Consider the following 21996-nt stretch of genomic DNA (forward strand, 5'->3'; position numbering starts at 1 on the left):
ATGTGCCACGATGTCCCTTCTGATGCCTTGTGCAGTGAGGGAGTGTCCCTTCTAATTAGTGCCTCTTCCTCTGAAGCTTCTCACCGTGGGCTTGTCTGTGGGTCACCCCATTCCAATCTTGCCTGTCCCTCAGTACAACTAGTTAGGTTTCTTATTTGTTTTCATAAAGGCACACATTTTTGCAATCTTTTTTTTTTCAATGTTTATTTACTTTTGAGAGACAGAGAGACAGAGCATGAGCAAGGGAAGGGCAGAGAGAGAGGGAGACCCAGAATCCGAAGCAGGCTCCAGGCTCCGAGCCATCAGCACAGAGCCCGACGCGGGGCTCAGACTCATGAACCACGAGATCATGACCCGAGCAGAAGTCAGATGCTTAACCGACTGAGCCACGCAGGCGCCCCTGCATTTTTGTAATCTTATTGGCAATGCAGTTGACAGTGAGTTTTGTTGTACCATAAGGTGGCCCACGAGACGTAATGGCATGGTGACATACGCCAGTACCAAAAGGCTAGGATACTGGCATCACTGGCTTATTGTTTGCCAATAATCCGTCTTGTTCCAGAAAGGATGGAAAATCGCCGATAGATGGGGTGTGTCAGGTTTACGATGGTTACATTTCAGGAGCACGATTAGCCTGTGTTTGGTGTATTGGATCCGCCCCCGGAGGAGCCATGTTACAAGAGCGGTTTTGTTGGTGCTGACCATGGTGAAGTTCATTTTCTTCACAAAGCTTTCTTCCTTCCTATTACATGATAAACTAATAATTACTACACATCTCCCAAATGTAGACCAGTGGCTTCCTTGTTCTAGAAAAAAATACATCCTCATGCTCCACTGGAAATTGGTTTTTATTTTTTTAATTGATTATGAGAGTGAGAGTGTGCATGAGTAGGGGAGGGGCAGAGGTGGGGAGAGAGATTCCCAAACAGGCTCCACGCTGCCGGTGCAGAGCCTGACCCAGGACTTGAACCCACCAACCATAGGATCTTGACCTGAGCTGAGATCAAGAGTCAGGTGCTTAACCAACTGAACCACCCAGGCGCCCCTGGAAATCTGTTCTTAAAGAGGGAAAAGGGGGTGCGCCTGGGTGGCTCATTCAGTTGGGCATCCAACTTTGGCTCAGGTTATGATCTCACGGCTAGTGAGTTCAAGCCCCACACAGGGCTCTGTGCTGACAGCTCAGAGCCTGGAGCCTGCTTCGGATTCTGTGTCTCTCTCTCTCTCTGCCCCTCCCCTGCTCTCTCTTTCGCGCTCTCTCCCTCTCCCTGAAAAATAAATAAAATTTTTTTTTTTAATTTGGAAAAAAAAAGGGGGGAAGGGGGGCAAAGTCATATACCACAGCAGGCAGGGAACATAAATTGCTTCGATGTACACATACAGTAATTCAGCAAATACTTCTTAAGCCCCTACTCTGTGCCAGTGCGTTAAAGTGTGTTTCAAATATCTCATCAGAGCTCGTTGATAAGCTCCCTTACAGTTGTGCAAATCAAATCATGAGGCTGGTGCATAGTAAAAGGCCATTGTACTGATTACCCTACCTGCAACTTTTTATCTCTTTAACACCTCATGTTCTAGAAGGGTCCACAGTGAGGCATTTAAGCCTTTGTGTCAGCCACACTGCCAGGATAAGAATCCATTCTTTCTTAACACAAACTTCTCATTTTTTAAAAAAATTCAGTCTTTAATTTAAAGGCTGGGATTTCCCCCGACCCCCATTTTATTTATTTTAGAGAGAGAGAGCATGAACACAAGACAGGGAGAGGGAGAAAGAATCTTAAGCAGACTCCACACTCAACGCAGAGCCCGACGTGGGGTTCAGTCCCACAGCCCTGGGATCATGTCCTAAGCTGAAATCAAGAGTCTGCTGTTCAGCTGACTGAGCCACCCAGGAGCCCCCACCACAAGTAAACTTTTCAAATCAAGGCTTATACGTCAGTCCTGAAAACTTAAACATTGTATCATATTTGCTCAGTTTTAAATGTTTTTGAGAAAAGAAAAACGTGATAAGTACAGGCTTTAAGTTTCCAGGAGGCAAGAAACCAAAATAGCTTTTACCTCCCAGAGACAGTTTTGGGAAGGCCCAGGCCTGCTCAGAAGATGAGGGCAGAGTATCCGAAACTGTCCCACTCAGCTCCCTGATCTGTGCTCCTTGTGATCTGACCCCCTGAGTTTCTTCCTCGTCAGCAGTCCGAAAGTGGTTAAGAGCTGTCAGTAGACGTTCCTGCCCCATCGGGTTCATCACGACATAGAGGCCTGAAGCAGATACATGGCTTGGGGCCAACACTAATGAGCTGGAGTGACAGTACCGATAAAGGGAATTTAGTAGGAAGAAAAGTCGGTCAGACCTTAGGGCCTTTGCCAGGATTCTGGATCTGCAGGTCTCACCTGCGCTGTCCCCCTTTCGGAGGCAACTAGGAATCCATAAAAATCTAAACCTAACCAAAAACCGTCCTTCGTCCCTGTCGTCGATGCTTGAGTGCGCCCCTACGGACACATCCATACCCGGGCCGTAGGCTGTCGCGGGTGGTGGGCACACGTCCCCCCTACGTGTCCACAGGGAAACAAGCGTTTTTTGCAAACCGGCCTGGCAGGGAAGCTCTACCCTTTTCCGCACCGCGAGGGCCGCGTGTGTGGGTCACCAGTGCCCTCTGCTGGTCGCTGTGGGAAACTGCTCGGCTGTGCCCGAAAATGGAGGGCTGCGGTTTGTCCGCTGGGAGCAGAAATGATGGAACGCAGCCCTTGTGTTCGAGCCAGACCGAGGCCGGGCATGAATAATTTCCTACGTTTGTAAAACGTTTCTCTCCTCTGGCAGGAGTTAAATAATGCATCTTCATTGCACCATATAAACAACCTGCTTGGTGCAGCTGCTCCCTTCCCCAGAGCTGGCCTCGTTCAGAAAAGCGCGGCCGGTGCCTCCGGCAGTTGCTATCACAGGAGAGCAGAGGAAAGATCCGAACCCCCTCTCCCCCCGCCAGGCACTTCTCTGGTGGAAACGCTTGCGTCCTCCTATTTTTCTGGGGTAACTTGCTGTATCTGTGGAATCTGATTTCCTAATCGTCTAATTAGATCAGAGCAGAACTTCCAAGCCAGAAAGAGTGTTAATGCCTTGCTATCAGCCTGGTATGAAGACCACCAGAGGGCCTGAGAGATGCGGGGTCTCAGGCCTGCCCCAGACAGACCTCATCAGAATCTCCACTTTAACAAGGATTTGCACAGCCATCGGCCTTGGCGCCTTTGAGAAAATGTAGTTTAACCGCCACAATTTACAGGAGGGCTTGGGGGGGGCGGGGAGGGGGGGGTGGCAGGGCCTTACCTGAAATTATACTAGCCCTGTGACTCTCTGTCAGCTCCCTTCTCCTCTGAGTTCTCTCTGCATTGCCAGCCCATAATGCTGAGAGCTGCAGGCCGGTTCTTGTCACAGATGTGACTTGGGCCACCCAAAGAGCCCTCTGCTTTCAAGAGGCACCCCCTTTCAGGGCTGTGATACCTAAAAGCCAATTAGAGATTCATACAAACCTACAGTTGGGATGGGCATATTAATAGTGGTCAGTGCATTTATTAGGTGCCCGCTGAGTGCCTGGCACTGTAGCATAAGCTTTACACTTACTGTCTCTAATCTTCATAATTCCACAAGAGGATGGAAGGCTTCTTCCCATTTTCAGATGAGGAAACAGACTCAGAGGGCTTATGTTGCATCCTAAGGTCCTGTGGTTATTAAGTGGCCGATCTGGGAATGGACCTTGGGGGACCAGCTCCAGACCCAAGTCCTGCTGCTTCTGAGATTAGCTTTGGCCTCAAGTGCTTGTTGTTGTTTTTAATGCAAGTTCCCCAGGAAGAGGAGGTATTAAACCACCAGCTTGCTAGGGTGACCCAAGGTGTGCCATCCTAAAAGGCAGCTTGAATTGACAAGAGACAAGGATAACAGAATGTGTCTCCTCTCTCATCTAAAGTTCTGGGGGCCCAACAGAGTCACTTCAATCATAAGCAAAGATTGGCTGATTAGCTAGAAAATAAACAGACTTTCTTTTCCTTAGAGAATACCACTTCTGTTACCCAACCTGCCTGAGTAAAATCCCTATAAATCAATACATGCTAACAGTATTACCCCAATAGGCAGATAAGGACACTGAGGCCCAAAGGAGAGGATGGACCAGGCAGGGCTGAGTTAGGAAGCCAAGACCTCTGGCTACTGACCTCACTCCCACCGAGTGGTGTTAATCGCGTTAAGACCTTCCTGGTCTTCTGGGATGAAAGACCTTCCTGGTCTCTAGGGCAGTGGCAGCGGGAGGGAGAGTGTGCTCCTCCTGGTCCAGGGTGACGCCGGCGTGCCAGTCTCTGGGCTGACCCAGGCCAGTGGTTTGCCTCCATCACTAAGAGCCGTGGGCCTGCTCTCCACCCACACCTAGTCGGATGCGTCTGTGACTCACGGGGACAAAGCCACTCAGCCAGCCTCCTCACCGCCATCCCGGTCCTTCGCCTTTTCTCTTGACTTCTTTGCTTTTAAAAACTAGTGTTCCTGGGAGGTGACGTGTCTGTGCTGCTGCCTGGGTTTGAGAGGAGATTGAGAAGCGGAGCCCGTGTGCCACCGACTGCAAACCCGTGACCAAGCAGAGGCCACCCGAACCGCGTTCCCAAGCCTGACGAGACTCGGTGCGCCACGCCCCCTGGTGACCCCTCATTATCCCTCTTCACAGGAGAGTCGGTCACTTTATGTGTGAAGGCGGGACACGAGTAAACCTCCCACCATTTAACAATTTGGATTTTTAAAAAATCGTTAGTGAATCTGTATAAGCGATGAAAGAAGTTTGCGCCAACAGTAAGCGGTGATGAATCCAAGAGTCGCAGGGACTGGTCCGGGGGGTGTGGTCCCTTCACCTATCTGCAGGCAAGGCCCCATTTAGAGTATCCCAGAAAGAGGAGTGCCTCGTGTCTTCGAAAATATTTCCACGTGAGGTGATTTCTGAATCGGGCGGTTCTCACACCCGCTACATAGCAGGCAGGAGGAGAGGCCGGGATGGTGTGTGCCCCATTTTATTTCTGGGTGTGCCAGGAACAGAGCCCAGGACTTAGTAGCGGTCTCTTCAGATAGCTGTAAGTTCTGTCTCTCAAGGGTGTTCTGACCGTCTATCTGTGTCTTTCTCTGCTTGGCTGACTGACTCACTGACTGAAAGGGGAAATATCTTTTCTGTCCAATTAAAATGCTTCATGTTGTAGCTCAAGGTCACTTCCTCTTTGTTTATGAGTGGAGATCCTGAAATAACGTCAGGAACTGTTTGTCTACAAGGGAACGTAAGAGGTCATTTATTCTCCTGTGGGCAGAACCGCCTGTGACTGACAGGCCCCCGCCCCCATTCACACATCCCCAGGGGTGAGGACTCCGCATTCTCCCAGAGTGATTCAGTTCAGGGACTGGGTGGTTTTGGAGGTGCTCCAGAATTAAGACGTTACAAACACCCAGACTCTTCCTGGGCGTGGGTTAGTCGTCTGCGGCTGCCGTAGTGCATACCCGTGACTGAGCGGCTTAAACGACAGAAATCTATTTTCTCAGTTTTCGAGGCTGGGAGTCTCAGCTTAAGATGCCGGCAGATTTGATTCCTGGCCACCTTCCTACTACGTCCTCATACGGCAGGGAGAGACAGACACAGAGACAGAGGTCTCTAACTTCTAAGGCCACCAATCCTAGTAAATCAGGGCCCCACTCTCTGACCTCATTTAACCTTAACTGCCACCCTAAAAGCCCCATCTCCAAATACACTTACATCGAAGCTTAGGGCTTCAACACCGGCATTTTGGGGCGATGCGATTCAGTGCCTGGCACTACTCTGGGTGAATATACAAGAAAGTGAGTGAATATACAAGAAAAAGTCGTGCTCTGCTTTGGGTTCCTCCTTTGCGGAACCCGGTTACCATCCTCATTAAACACAAACTCATGCCAGGTCCCTTGAGCAAGCAAAACCCTCACAGTTAACCCCCCTGCTTTATGCCTGCATCAGATGGACCATTTCCCTGGCACCCCTGTTGCACTGGCTGTGACAGCGTGCCCTGCACTCATTGGGCAGCTGTCCGTCCTGCATCTCTGAGCCATCTGTGCCCAGGGGGTAGGGGCCGGGGATGAGAGGCGATCCGGGAGGCCGGGGTCCTCGGGAGGAGCCCCGTTCAGCAAGTGGGACAAGGCCGCTGCCCGCTCCCTGGCCTGTGCCCTGGCCTGCAGGAGCTTGGACTCTGAAGGACTCGCCTTGAGAACTTCTTGGAGCACTCGGGTCCTGTGCAGCGGCAGCTCCTGAGCCGGACGGGCGCTTTGCGGGCGTGTGATGGAAGCAGGGGAAGGAGGGCGGAGACAAGGAGGCTCAGGAAGAGAAAGAGAGAAGGACGTGAGGGCAACAGAGATGCCGAAGAAGGCGTTCCCAAGGGGACTGTCCCGCGGACAGATCATGAGCTCGGACGGCAGGTGCTGACTGCACTGGACGAGTCAATGCCGGTCTGCTGAGCCGGCCGCGGGAGCACCGGCTGCTTTGACTGTGGGATGGCCTCCTCCCGACTCTGCTGCCATTCCTAACGACTCTTGGAAAGTCACGTGAGGTCTTGACTGTTGCAAGGTGGGAAGGGAGTGATGGGCTTGTCCTCGGTGCATTTGGTTTTTAAGGTCGTTTTCGGGACTGGCCGCTTTCTGGTCTGTGGTCCGCATGGAATTCTGGAGAGCCGCCCGCACGAACGGAGGGAACGACAGGCTGGAAGGCGCCGCCTTCACCTGGCTTCTGACCTGGGTCCCCACTGACACGCGCTTCTCAGGCACAGACAGACCGGACACCGTCCCGGCCCTTTCGGGTGACTCACTGGGCGTCTTCGGCTGGGTCTTAGCGGCAGCCCTTAATCAGCAGGACCTGGTTCTCAGCTCCATGTTCAATCAGGGCTTCAAACCCACTTTGGAGCGATGACGTTGTTCCCGGCCAACCAACACATGGTCTCCGGAGCGACCCACAGGCCTCGCCTTCCTGCTGCCTCCGACGTGGAGCATTGCATTCCCCAAACTGGACAGCGCTGCGATCTAGTCCATCCCCTAAAGAGTTAGGGAAATCGGGGCCTGGCACCACTTGCCCCCGACTGCCAGTCCAGAGTGTATTCCACTTGTACCCGTAGGCAGGAGTCCTCAAAGCCAGCCTTGTGACCCCTCCTCCCTTATCAAAGTTCCATCCCTCACCGATACAATCCAGTGTCCTGATTTCCAAAACCTTCTAAATCGGTGGCTGTAAGCTGGGAGCGGTATTGGCTCCAGGGGACATTTGCTGGTGCCTGGAGACATGTTTGATTGTCACAGTTGTTGGGGTGGGACCTGTAACTACCGCACCTAGCAGACAGAGAGCGGGGATGCTCTAAACATCCCACCGTGCGCAGGACAGCCCCACATAACAACATGTTATCTGGCCCGAAATACACAATGGCACCAAGGTTGAAAAACCTAGTCAGTAGCATGATCTAAATGCTAGCGACTCCCAAATTTATATCTCAAGCTCGTCCAATTATCTATTACTGCACCGTGAACCACCCATAACTTAGTGGCTCAAAGCAACAACACTAATTTGTCGAGCTCATGAATCTGCGATCTGGACAGGGCTCAGTGAGGAAGCTTATCTCTGCTCTGCAATTTGTGTGGCCTCAGCTGGGACGAACTGACTCCAGGGGAGAGTGACAGCTGGGGGCGGTCATCCAACTGGCTGTTAGGCTGCCTTGCCGCAGGGGCCCCAGCCGGGCAGGTCACTGGAACACTTCGCATGGCCTCTCTCGTTTGTCTTAGACTTTCCCACGCCATGGCAGGCCGGCTCCGAGACTCAGCAGCCCGAGCAAAAAAGCCAGGTGGGAGCTGGGTCACCTCTGGCCAAACCTCTAAAAGAATTGGAACATCATGTCTGCTGTGCCGTCTGCCTTCATCCATCCATCCCTCAAATCACTCATCAGCAAATATTTAGTAAGCTGCCTACTAGATGCAAAGTGCCCTTTCTGGTGCTGGCAGTACAGAAATAAACAGAGCAGCTAAAAACAAAACAAAACAAAACAAAAACCTCAGGGGCACTTGGGTGGCTCAGTCTGTTGGGCGTCCGGCTCAGGTCATGATCTCACTCACAGTTTGTGAGTTTGAGCCCCGCGTCGGGCTCTGTGCTGACAGCTGGGAGCCTGGAGCTGTTTCAGATTCTGTGTCTCCCTCTCTCTCTCTGCCCCTCCCCTACTCACGCTCTGTCTCTCTCTCTCAAAAATAAACAAACATTAAAAAAAAAAACCAAAAAACTCTCACCTGGTGGAGTTTCCACACTAGGAAAGGAGATAATACAATAAACAAAACAAATGTGTCAAATGTATAGTGTGTTAGATAGCAGAAGTACAAAGGATAAAAATACAGCCGGAAAGGGGGTTGGTGCTGGGGTCTGATTTGCAGTTTCGATAGCATGGTCATGGGGGACCTGCTGGACGAGATGTCATGTGAGCAGAGGCCCGAAGGGGACGAGGGCACCAGTCGTAAGGATACGTGAGGACAGAGCACTGCAGGCCAAGGGAACCGCACCCTGAGGTGACAGCACGCCTGGCAGGTTCAAGAAATAGCAGGGCCTCGGGGGAGTGAGAGGGGGAGGGACAGAAGAGGCACCTCCCTGCCTGCGTAAAACCCTCTTTTAAATGGTCAATTTGAATTTCAAGAGGCCAGGCTTTGTCAGGCACAATAGCAGCAGGCCTCAGAAGGGAGGAAGCCACAGAGAGTAAGGAGCTTAGATCCCTTTTTCCCGGCGGGCGGCGGCTCCAGGGAGGAAGGGACGTCTTGCCAGTGCAGGGGCCTCACCTATTGGTAAAAACCGCCTCACACAAGACTCTTGCACCCCTGCCCTGGAAGGTGTCCCCTTTCCATCCCTCCTGCTGTGGTTTTGGGAGGCTGCTCTTTCAATCAGACCGAGGTGAAGGATCCCTGAACATCTTTCTCCTTCTGGAAAGCAGCCACCACGTTGGTCTGTGGGAAGCCTGGGCCTCACCGGTTCAGTAGTGTCACCTTCCTCGCATCAGATGTGGCCGCTGCCCCATGCCTGGCCCTTGAACGAGGCAGAGGGAAGCTCCTGGCTCGCCAGGGGCTGGGAGATCCAATCTAGGGAAGGAGCAAGAGAACACGGAGAGTCCCCCCCTTTCCCGGGCACCTGTATTCTCCTTGCTCCCGGAAAGATGCTGGGTGACCTGGCAGACGTCAGGTCTATGGACCACGTGTGATTTGAGGAAGCAGAAAACGGGGCTGAGGTTGTAGGGAAGTAGGGTGGGACGGAGAGGGTCACAAGCAGCGTGCCTTAATAACGCACACGTCTCCTCCCTCAGGTTGCCTTAGAAATGCTTTTTACTGGGGAGCCCATTTCCGCTCAGGAGGCCTTGCTGCACGGGCTGCTCAGCAAAGTAGTGCCAGAAGAGCAGCTGGAGGAAGAGACCATGAGAATCGCAAAGAAGATTGCCTCCTTGAGCCGTCCTGTGGTGTCTTTGGGCAAGGCCACCTTCTACAAGCAGCTGCCCCAGGACCTTAGAACAGCCTACTACCTCACCTCCCAGACCATGGTGGACAACGTGGCCCTGAGGGATGGGCAGGAGGGGATCAAGGCCTTCATCCAGAAGAGAAAACCCATCTGGTCACAGTAAGTGAAACGGAGGAGTCCTGCACCCCCCACCTTCTGAGGCCCAGACACCGCTGCTGCCTGGTGACCGTAGAAGAGACAGCCCGCTGTATCTTATAATGGTTTTGTCGCTTGTGGTCTGTGTGAAAAGCCGTGATTCCGCGGGGGAAGGGATGCGGTGGGGAATCGAATGGAGCGGAGGTTGGGACCTGTGCCGGCCAGCTCTGGCGGAAAGCTCGTACTTGACATACTCCTTCACGGGGACCACAGGTGAGGGGTCACCGGATGCGGGGGAAGGCGAGGACACGCGAGGCGTGAAAGAAGGATGCCAACCTAATTCCGCTTCCAGAAGCGTCCCCTGAGGCGGAGGCCCTTCTGTCCGCCCGAGAGCAGCGAGACATTTCAAATCTCCCCAAGATTCTCCACGCTGAAAACCTTCTTGATTCCACTGAGAAATAATCACGCCTATGGCTTTGAACTAATCTTCTATGATTTAGAAAGATTACATATTTAGAGAGACTGGTAATTTTATCTTCCCAACCAGACTGTAAGCCGTCTGAGAAAAGAAAGAAAAAAAAAATCCCTGACCTCTTTCTTTGGGTGCCCACACTCGTGGGCGTACGTCAGAGGCCTGGTGTTCCTGGAGCGCGCGTCCTGGCTATCCAACACCCTGAAACCAGGGTCCTGGGCTAGAGCTGGGGATAAAGACCCCGGGGAGACGCGGGAGGGACACGGAGCACATGGCCTGCCCACCAGACAACACCCGCTCTGGACACGTTTCCAAACCCTGCCCAGCCTCTGGTAGGCAATACAAACCAGCCCCAGGCGTTCGAGCCCCCCAGCTGAGCATTCGAATTAGGACCTAAACGTATTTCTTTTCTGGCTTCTGGTCCAACACCGCCTAAGAAACGCTCTAAGTCTCTTGTCCTCGAGCTTTTACCAAGGATCTTATCTTTTTTAAAAAGCCAACTTATCTTCCCTAGGAGTGGAAGGTGGCCATAAACGCGGTCGGTGCTGTGACAGAAATAGAGAGCCATGTGGCTCAAACCCGAGGCTCTCATTCAGGCTCGAGTGTGTTGGGAAGGATGCCCCCTCACGCTTTCACAGATTCCTACTGAGATTGACATTTTTGTTTTTGCTTTGCCTGAGTTTAGAAAGGTTAAAAAAAAAAAAAAAGCGTTTTCTTAGAAAGGAGGAACTCGTTAGTAAGATGGTCCTCATGAGCAGAGGTCCCCGCATCCTGGCCGCCTGGGAGGTGCTAAGTGCCACCCGCACACTCGTGTTCCGTCTTCGTTCGGAACCCAGTAGAGCAGGTGCTAGTTATTCCCGTCCCACAGATGTGTTGTCAAGGCCCGCTTCGTGCCAGGTCAGACAGTGGACACGGGGTAGGGTGAGGGTTCCAGACTCTGCCTGCCTGAAGCAACACCGGAGGCCCTTTCCCTCTGGCCGCGCCACCTCCTGCGGAGCGCCCGGGCTGGTGTGAGGCCGGCCAGGGAGAGGACTTCCCTGCCCCACGGCGGCTTTCCGAAGCAAGGGAACGGGCCACACACTCCCTGCTATGCAACTTGCCCGTGCACAACAGACATCAGCTGCGAATTTTGGCAGACCCCTGATGGAGTTTTCCCTACGAAGCTAATACAGAGCTGGCTGAAGTTCTGGACTAGATTGTGAAGGACCGGGCTGTCACCGTCTGCTCAGAAACAGGGCTGTCGACGGGGCCCCTCTGCTACCTTCCTGCCCAGGTGGCCTGCCGTGGAAGTCATTATTTCACAGTTACTGGATCACACAGTGTAGGGGACAGGGTGTGAGAAAGGTTCCGGGCCTCAGAGAAAGTGACAAGGCCTCCCCTCACACCCCCGTCTGGCCAATGCAAATCCAAAGTTAAGTTTCCAGGGTCTGTATGAACGTGCACCATCCTCCAAAACTGTGAGATCCCCGGGGCTCTCGGCTGGCTTCCCAGTGCACTCAGGGACCAGCTATAGATCTTAACACTCACCTGTGGAGGAAATAACCCAGAAGGAAGATCTGCCCCCACCCTCTGAAGTCATAGAATTCATCCCCAGGAAAATCTAAATCCGGGGTTAGTTTGCATCTCTGCTTCCCTCCACTGGGACGCTGAATGAGATTGTTCTGATAGCCACACACGATGTTCGCTTTTGGAAAGCCTAGTGTGTGTCGTCTTTCCCTCTGTACCGCGCACTTCTCGGGGAGCCCTGCTGGGCTCAGCCCAGCCAACCGCGTCCCTACAGTTCAGGCACGGGAACCGGTATCCACTCCAGCTCGGGGTGAGCGAGCACTCCAGAGGCCGGCTTGAGCCCCAGAGAATACAAGCACAGGAGGGACACCGTCTGCTCTACTGCAGTGAACTCGGGGTAGCTGCCGTTCGGGAACCAGTGCTGATTTCATGAGCCTCAATTCCTCAGTTCCTGCGAGCAGCCCAGTGAGGCAGTTCTTACCAGCCCCCTGGTGTGCAGGAGGCTCTGGGAAGTTCTGGCATTTGCCAAAGTCAGGCCCGTGTGTGGCTTTGGGTCCGTGGGCTTCTGAAGGCCGTGCGCCTGACCACCGCACTGTGTTCCTCCCGACATCCTGGAAAGGTTCCTGTTCCAGCCCGCACACACTGACCACCAGTCGGAAATGCCACAGCCAAGGCAACGCAGTTTCGCTTCCAGGAGGAGATACGGGAAAAGCAGGGATCTGAACGCAAACAGCATCCTGGCCCCAGGTCTGCCACGGAACTAGCCGTGTGGCAGGTGCAGGTGACAAAACTGCTTTCGCCGCTCAAGAGGGCGTGTCTGTAACAATGACACCATCGGACACTCTTGTCCTCTTCCTTGTGACATTCCGGATTCTACAATGCCGGGATTTGGGAACTTGCTACGAAATTTAAAACAGTCCGCTTTTGCTCAAAGAAAATGCTCTTTTTCAAATGGAGAAGATGGGCATTTTACCTGGAGGAGTAGTACACACTGGAAACACCTGAGCACATCTGAGACCAACAACTCCATTACAGATATTCAGAGCTGTGGGGGCCACATCCAAACCTTCTGAAGATGTGGTCAACTAGGAAGACCCGCCCGGAGGCACATCTCCCCAAAATTGGCTCTTACCCTGAATTTTGTCTGGGTGCCTTATTCAGCCAGCCCCGCCCTCCACTTTCTTCTCCTTCTGAAAACCCATGGCACTAAGAGTCGCGTTTCCAAAGTGTGGCCTGTGGATGACCTGGGTCTTCAAATGCAGATTCCCGGGCTCCTCATCAGAGCTACTGAATCACAAATGCAGACTCCCGGGGCCCAAAAATATGTATTAAAAGAAAAAAAAAGGGGGGGGGGTTTCCAAGTGATTCTGCTGCGCAGTAAAATGTATGAGCTGACTGCACGCAGGTGGAGGTGACCCATCTGTCTCCAGCTGTATCTGTATTTTAACGGTCAAAGCAGTGCAGGTGCTGTGGTGAAGTTCCGGGCAGTCACCGCTGGCTCCGAGAGGGATGTCAACAGCCTCTTCCAGGAGCCTCTCGAAACCATCCAGGCAGGCAGGTTTTCGGGCCTTTGTAGGCCCTCGGTGCTCATGCCTTTGGGAGCCCCACCCCATATCACATTAAACATCAGAAACAGGGGCGCCTGGGTGGCTCAGTTACGCATCTGAACTACGGCTCAGGTCGTGATCTCACGGTTCATGAATTCGAGCCCCGCATTGGGCTCTCTGCTGTCAGCTCAGAGCCTGCTTCGGATCCTCTGTGTCCCTCTCTCTCCACCCCTCCCCTGCTCACGTGCTTGTTCTCAAAAATAAAATAAACATTAAAAAAAAAATCTGAAATATATCCATATTCCACACTAAATATAATGCTTCTATTTAGGGAAAGGAGCTAAACGATTTGCTTTATAAATTCTTTTTAAATATTTGACTAACGATGATTATTTCTTGGCAGTCATCAAGATTCTGGAAGTTAAACATTCTTGAAGTTGACGTGTTACAGCTAATAAAATATTAAATTTCGATCTTGCAAGGGTTTCTCTTTTATATTTTGGAGCCCCAAGTTTATTTTTCAGTCCCAAAGAGAGGCCCATGGAAAGCTGGCAGGCTACCTATTCTGTGCCTACAGGGTCTCCTGGATGAGCTGGCCCAGCCCCCTCTGGTTCCCTGGTGTAGGAGAGGTGGCCCTTCCATACGGAAAGGGGGAGCGAGGGAAGGAAGGTGTGGGTTGGCAAATCCAGCGTTATGAGGTTTATACTCCCCGTGTGGCAGTCTTCTGACATCCTTAGTGATTTACAGTCCCTTCGGGTCTCCCTGTCACGACCAGGGATGTTTAAGCACAGACTCTAAAACCAATTTGCACATTTTTTTTTTCACATTTAAGACCGCTTTCTTCTTTATGTTGTTTGTTTTCAATATTCACCTAACCAAAACATGATAATTGCCAGTTTTAGAAACTTCTAGAAATTCAGAAAAAGAAAAAAAATGTATCAGCCTGAGGGGAATGCGATCTAGAACCCATCAACACTTAAATTTACGTAGTGATTGCTCTGCACCAGGCACCATCTTAAGCATTTTGCAGATGTTAGCACATGAATCCTCACAAAAATCTCTAGGAAGTAGGCCTTATGAATGCCGTTGGACAGACAAGAAACCAAAATACGAAGTTATTAAGTGACTTGCCCACTATCACCCAGCTAGGAAGGGGCAGGTTCTGGTCAAAACTTTCACTTTGTAAAACTGATTAAGGAAATGTGGTCTGAGAATTTCAAAGACCTCTCTGCATCATGTGTCCCGTACAGGGCACCTGGGTTGTGAAACGCAGCGGGTCCAGTTGTGGGGCCACGGGCTTGTGACTGCCACACCATGCGACTCTCCTGCCCCCTCTTTTACTGCCCCCACTACACTGCATCACTCAGCAGATAACTTCTGTGGGGTGGGAACCACATTAAATTATTTCTTTTTTTTTTTTAATGTTTATTTTTGAGAGCTCAAGTGCATGAGTGGGGGAGGGGCAGAGAGAGAGGGAGCCACAATCCAAGGCAGGCTCCAGGCTCTGAGCTGTCAGCACAGAGCCCCATGTGGGGCTCGAACCCACAAATTGTGAGATCGTGACCTGAGCTGAAGCTGGACACTTAACCGATTGAGCCACCCAGGCACCCCTAAATTATTTCTTGTTCATTCCTAGTCGAGTGTCCCACCCTCTCCAACCCCCCCACCTCCCTACTCCCCCCCCCCCCCCCCCCCCCGCAAAGGTGTGCATTCCTGCAGGAGCACAGTTAGTCTTTACTGGGCATTTGGATCCTCAGAGGCTAGGCACTGCTCAGCACAGAGCAGGCCTTCGGGAAGATCCGCTAGGTCCAGTTAAATGTTACCAGGGGTACAGTTCCCCCGCACAGGCTACATGATACAGACGGGCTTTTAAAAAATCCTCAGTTCACATTTTCTCCATCAGTTTTGGGAAGTGAAATAACTGAGCAGAACACGAACTAAATCACTGTTTTCTTTGTAGATCCGGCAAAGCTGGTGAGCATCTCTTTGTAAATGTAGGTCGGTACTCGGGCGTCGTGTTGCTCTGCTTCGATGCAGTCAGTCCCAGGGGTTCTGTAAAGCCTGTTTTCTTTCTTTAAAGGCATTGCTGAAGCATGTTTTAGTCTCCAAATGCTAACACTTCTGGTGATAAAACATTGCAGAGAGGCATATACCATATGTGGTTGGTTGGCAAGGGGTGAAGATATCTAATAGATGGGCACTTGATAGAATCTATCAGATTGGTTAATATGCTGATTTGAACCTTAAGCCAAAATTGTCTCATTTGTTACTGTCGTCGAAGTTTTTACTGTGATCATTTGATAATTATCCTTTAAGATAGCCAGTCTGTCCAGTTTTTACCAATGACGTTTACCCAAGGCCCCTCAGTTCCTGTATCAGCAACCCCTCCCCATTCCAATGGGGGTGGACAGTTGCCAGGCTCAATGGTTGTGCCCCTCCCCCTCCCCACACAAGGACCATCACACCCCTCCTCAGTGTGGGTGTGACCAGTCTCCCCAAGGTTACCACGTTCCCATGAAAACAGATTTAACTTCCTTTTAGTTGCATTGATTTTCTTTTTTTTCTGGATCTATTTCCAAAAGAAATAGGCAAGAGGTGATTTTTAAAACATCAATGCTTGTATTTATGAAGTGTCTACTTAATTGCAAAGCCCTATGCTAGGCACTATGGGATGGGTTTGTTTTGTTATAAGCATAAGACAATTGCGACCCTCCATGAACTTAGTCTAAATCATGAACATGTTAGCATTCAAGTACGAAACAGTTATCACGGGACAAGAATCAGAGAGCTGAGTTACCTCTGAGCTCACCCCTATCACTAGCTGTTCAACCTCTTTGAGTCTGAAGGTCTTGGTGGTTATGAGGGGTGACAGTAACACCCACCTCCTAACTGGTTAGGAGGGTTCAATTAATGTATGCGTAGCAATACTGTTGACCACTTACCCCATAACTCCATATCCCCCTGTCCCACCCCCATTACGCCTGCAGGTGCAGTGGGCAGTTTCCACAGGTAAGCGCTTCCCCCTGTCATGGACTGAATTCTGTTCCCACCAACTTCCTCCGTTGAAGGCCTGCTCCCCAACGCAACTGCATTTGGAGGAAGGGCCTCTGAAGAGTAAGGTTAAAGGAGGTCGCCAGGATGGAACCCTACTCCCATAAGACCAGTGTCCTTAGGAGAGGAGAGAGACATACCAGGGATGTGCACGCACAGAGGAAAAGCCATACGTAGATACAGCAAGAAGGCAGTCGCCCGCCAGCAGCAGATAGACACCTCCAGAGAAACCAAACCTGCCGACACCTGATTGTGGACTGTCAGCCCCCAGAACTGTAAGGAAATAAATCTCTTTCCCTAGGCCCCCCAGTCTGTGGTATTTTGTTATAGCGGCCTGAGCTAAGACACACCCTCAGGCACTTCTCTCTGCCTCTTTGGGAGTGATTTTTGGCATTCCACCAGCTGGCTCGGCCTTCAGCAGGCCAACCAGGGACACCCCTGGAGCAGCAGGAGACAGGAGCCTATGGATAAATGCCACCCCCCCCCCCCGGTTGACTGAGGAAACAACACTGAGATATGGGTCTGTGTGTTCTCAAAAGGGCCCGGCAGGGCTGAACCCCATCATCCACAGCACCGACCCGTCGGTTCACGAAGACTTTACCAGCTCTCTCCTTCCCTGCCTTCCCTTGTCCCACACCCTCACTTGGGATCCTGCCATCACTTTCCAAATAAACAACCTTCACGTAAGTCCTTGACTCGGGGTCTGCCTTTGGGAGAATACTGAACTAAGTCAAGAGGCAGATTGACACTGGCCTCTCAGTGAGCGTCCCCTTCCCCTAACAAAAAAGTGAGACCAAGATTTAGCAACAGAACACATGTTACAATGAAGCAATGGGAGAGGCTGCTGAATGAGCCCCACTGGCAACGTCGATTATAGGAATCAAGAGGAGAATCCATTTTGATAGGATCATCTGCATAAAGCTTTGACTTTTCAAGCTGGAAGGGATCTCAGTTCTCAGTTACCTCACAAGTTGTGACATCACACACACGGTGTCTACATGACTGAAGAGGAACAGACCTACCCAGTACTGGTACCAAAAGCAGGATCCTCTGACCAAGAGTGGGATGGCCTCCCTATTGACGTCCCCTCGAAACGATGAGGGTAAGCCCCCATAAATGTTCCAAGTTCTCTGGAAGTTTCTTTAGCAATGTTCAGGAAAAAGGCAGAGCAGGTGTGTTGTCCCCAAAGTCTCCTCCAGAGGTCCCTCGAGAAAGAATTTATGAGCTGCTCCTCTCCAGTCCCTTCCTTGACATTTATTGGCTTTTTGGTGAACATTAGAATAATTCTTTTGTCAACTGCTTCTCATTAAGGACCTGGTGATGTTCTTTCTGACCGTTATTTTACTCAATATCATGCCTGGTTACTGTGAGAAGAGGTTCCACTTAGAAACCATCCATCTTTGCAGCAGGAAAGAGCTCAGGTAGGCCCACCGAGATACCCCTCCTGCGTTAACAGCCGCCCCGGGGCACGTGCAGAGAACTTAGACAAATGTCCAGGCTTTAATGAATGGCTCACCCTCCAGCATCATGCTCCTCCATTTCCTTAAAGACATATTTCAGGTTTGATTCTGTTTCTTTTTAAAATAAATCATGGAGACCTTGTGGGTGAAATAATCACCAGGACTTAGTCCTTAGGGGCGACACAGTCTCACCATGAATGACAGGTCTGCCTTAGAAAAGTCTAGAACTAGCAAGTGTTGAAAGCAGGTGTCCTTGAAGGACTGTTTATTTCTCCCCTCACATGCACTGTCTTAACATGATGATGGCATAGGGAAGCACTTGGAGACGTCTGAAGTTCCCACCACTCATGTCAACAATGTCAAGGTCCACATGCCCTCCTCCACCTTCCCTACCACCAGATATGTGAATCTAACCAGGAAGGGCACTTTTTAAAAAGGTTTTTAATTATGAACAATCTCAAACACATGGAAAAGTTGAGAGAAAAGTGTCACACACTACCACGTACTCAGCTTTAACAATTATTACCCAGATTTCTAACAATTACCGGGGCACCCAGGTGGCTCAGTCAGTTAAACGTCCGACTTTGGCTCAGATCATGATCTCACAGTTTGTGGGTTTGAGCCCTGCAAGGGCCTGTGTGCTGAGAACTCAGAGCCTGGAGCCTGCTTCAGATTCTGTGTCTCCTTCTCTCTCTCTCTCAAAAATAAACATTAAAAATATCTTTATAACAATTATCAATGGATAACATATCCATGGCCAATCTTGTATGCTCTGTCCCATACTCACTACCCCCATCCGCAGACTATTTTGAAGTGAACCCCAGAGTGGCCTCATTCAAACAAAATACACTGCTATCATCCAGGAAATTCCAGGGGATTTAGGAGCTCTGTGTCAGGAACCAGGCTCTAACACCAAATATTAGAACAAAAGACGCTCCTAGTGCTGTTATCGGGAAATTACAAGGGTCTCGGGAGCTATGCGCCAGGAACAAGGGCTGAGACCAACATACGTGCTTTCTTTGATCTCACAACAACATACTTCATACCTTCCCTCCTCTGTTTCATGCCTCTACCCCTCCTCCCAGGATCACTTTCCAAAGTAAATCACCTGCTTGCCAAGCTGGGGCTTGGGCAGTGCTTTCTACAGGAAGCCCAGGCTAAGATACCAACCTAGGAGAGGGGCCAAGGGAGATCTAAGAATGACAGCAAAGGGGAGTCCCAATGTGACGGCCGGGCAGGAGGCCTGGAGAGGAACCAGCCCCAACCGAAGGAGAACAGAAGCCTCTGGAGGGATGTGTCCAAGAGATTCATTGAAACTCATATGTCTGACATCGGACATCACGGACACGTGGAAGGCTGTCCTGAGAGGCCGGAGGGCATCGGAGCAGCATGAATCTGTTTAGGTCATCACTGCTGACCAAAGGGCAGTGCAAAGGGTGCATTGATGTGCTCTTGGGGTAAGAGAAATTTAGTGCGACATGAAACTTTAGAAAATGGCCACCCCCTGTACCCTCAGGAAAGAATGAGAAATTCAGAAAAAGCTTTATGAACAACGGTGAGCCAGGGTGTTATTTATGCTGGAATAGAATCTAAGGAGCAGAACTGGCTGGAGTCCACAAGTGTGGTCATTCCAGGACCTCTGCTGGAAGGGAGAACGAAAGCTACAAAGTCTGGTGGGTGCAAAGTGGAACCCGCGTCGTCCAGGACAAGGACAGGAGTAGAAAACTGGCGTCATCGGGCTTTGATCTGTAGTTGGGCCGACAGTATACACCCCTGTTAATTTCCCAGCTGTGGTGGATGTGGTGGCGTAAGATGTGAACATGAGAGGAAGCTGCTGGAAGGAGCCCCGCGCTATCTTTGAAACTCTCAGGTAAATCTGGAATTATTTTCAAAATAAAAAGTTCTCTCTTTTTTTTACAGTGATAACGCAGCTGCATTAGGGTTCTCTGAGAACCAGAACGAGTAGGACAGTTGGACAGACAGAGATCTTTAGAAAGAGATGAATCATGAGGAACTGGCTCATGCCCTTGTGGCATCTGAGTGGGTCCCACCGTCTGCAGTGGGCAAACGGAAGAGCCGGCAGGCCTAGAGCTGGTGATGAAGTTCACGGGCGGAGAGCCACGTCCGAAGGCCTGAAGCAGGAGCTTCTCAGGGCAGGAGAAGACGGATTGTCCGGGTTCCTGCAGTCACGCAGGACGTGAGAGAACCTTCCCTGCCTCCTGCTTTTTGTTCCGCTCACGCCCTCAACTGATTGGATGAGTTCCGCCCATCTGGGGAGGGCAGTCCACTTTACTCAGTCTACCAATCCAAATGCTGAGGTCTTCCCGGAACCCTCACAGCCGCCCTCCAGAATTAATGTTTAACCAGCTACTTGGGCATCCTGTGGTCCAGCCGGGTGGACACATAAAATTAACCCTCACGGTATCTGTGTTTGTATATGTACAGCCCAGCCCTGGAAAGGTACACTCAAAACGGATAATGGTGTTTGCCTCTGGGGAGAACACCCGCGGGGAGGGGGACTGGGGTCAGGGTGAGAGAGACTCACTTTTGCACTGCATACCCTTTTGTACTGTTCACATGTGTTGCCGTTTTTAATTTTTTTTTTTTAACGTTTATTTGTTTTTAAGACAGGGAGAGACAGAGCATGAACAGGGTCAGAGAGAGGAAGACACAGAATATGAAGCAGGCTCCAGGCTCTGAGCTGTCAGCACAGAGCCCGACGCGGGGCTAGAACTCACGGACCGCGAGATCATGACCTGAGCCGAAGTCGGCCGCCTAACCGACTGAGCCACCCAGGCGCCCCGTGTTGCCGTTTTTAAACACGTGTGCATAGTACCACACTCAAAAAATTACAATAGTCACAGGCGCCCAGGATATGCTCTGTGGGAGGCAGACTGTGAGGGGAATGTCGTGTGCACCAGGTATTCAGGAAGAGCCTTCAGATGAACAGCTGTGGGAGACAAGCAGGAACAGGCAGAGGCAGAAGTCCAGGGGCAGCCGACCTCCCGGTAAGCTCCACAGCCAACACAGCCACCAGCGTTCTTCCCCCTGGGCCAAAATGGCAGGAACCATCACACCTGTCTCTGCTGGTCCCTGGGTGCAGGCTGTGGTGGGAAGGGCATGAACCGGGTCCAGGTGACTACTCATAGCCAAGGTACCCTCTGCAGGGTGGTGGCCAAAGGCAGAAGTTGGGACAGCACATCGTTCCCCAGAAACGGAATCTAGGTGACATGTCTGCATGTCCCCCACAGGAACAATATATGCTCATTATAACAGGGAAACAGTTATGATGTAGTCAGAGGGGGAAAAAGGACACACATTTGTATCTATAGCATGTAACAATTAGGCAAAGCAAACAATAAAAATAATTCTGGGGGCACCTGGGTGGCTCGGTCGGTTGAGCATCTGACTCTTCATCTTAGCTCAGGTCACAATCTCACAGTTCATGGGATCAAGTCCCGCATCAGGCTCTGTACTAACAGCGTGGAACCTGCTTGGGATTCTCGCTCTCTCCCTCTTTCTCTGTCTCTCTCAAAATAAATAAATGAACTTAAAAAAAATAACTTTTTAAAAGGTCATTATGGGGCACCTGGGTGGCTCAGTTGGTTGAACCTCCGACTTCGGCTGAGGTCATGATCTCACGGTTCATGGGTTCAAGCCCCATGTTGGGCTCTGTGCTGACAGCTCACAGCCTGGAGCCTGCTTCGGATTCTGTGTGTCCCTCTCTCACTGCCCCTCCCCCATTCACACTCTATCTCTTTCTCTCAAAAGTAAGTATTAAATTTTTTTCAAATAAATAAAATAAATAAAAGGTCATTATATTCCTAGAAACTGGAACTGGAAGAAAATATTCCAAAATGTAAAAAATTTTTTTCTGGAAGTGGGACTGCCAAAATTTTTCCTCTTCTTCTTACTTTCCTCTATTTTATTTTTTTTTCCAAATTTTCTATAATATTTAAAAAATTTTAAGAAGCACCCTGGGATCTGCTTCTGTTATTTCTATCATTAAACTCTGACACTGTTTCATGAGTGAATTCTGTGCTTATACAGAAGGATGAGGAATATTTGATCATTATCAAATAATGTCTAAACTTTTGGGTATGATATAAGAAACGAATGGATCCTATAAACCAATGTAAACCCCACCCTTTTAGGCAATCACAAGTTCAAAACAAGGTCAGTGGCCCCGGACGCTTGCTCAGTTAGAATGAGGGGCATCAGGGGCGCCTGGGTGGCTCAGTCGGTTCAATGTCCGACTTCGGCTCAGGTCATGATGTCACAGCTTGTGAGCTCGAGCCCCACGTTGGGCTCTGTGCTGACAGCTCAGAGCCTGG

The 21996-nt window shown here is 50.7% G+C and overlaps 1 protein-coding gene across 3 annotated transcripts in view; it reads left to right on the forward strand.

Annotated features, from left to right (window-relative positions):
- Nucleotides 1-20250, forward strand: part of ECHDC3 (enoyl-CoA hydratase domain containing 3) — a 31748-nt gene extending 11498 nt beyond the window's left edge. The window contains exons 5-6 of one of the 3 annotated variants that reach the window (XM_078450435.2): nt 9343-9650; nt 19583-20250. In XM_078450435.2, coding sequence (XP_078306561.1) covers nt 9343-9650; nt 19583-19628 — 354 coding nt within the window. In that variant the 3' untranslated portion in view covers nt 19629-20250. Of the gene's footprint in view, nt 1-9342; nt 9651-16138; nt 16635-19582 lie in introns of those variants that run through there. The other 2 variants (XM_078450436.2, XM_060659328.3) reach the window with 2 other exon arrangements.
- The last annotated feature ends 1746 nt before the right edge of the window (nt 20251-21996 follow it).

Source organism: Panthera onca, chromosome B4, assembly GCF_046562875.1.
Source record: "Panthera onca isolate mPanOnc1 chromosome B4, mPanOnc1 haplotype 2, whole genome shotgun sequence".
NCBI lineage: Eukaryota > Metazoa > Chordata > Mammalia > Carnivora > Felidae > Panthera > Panthera onca.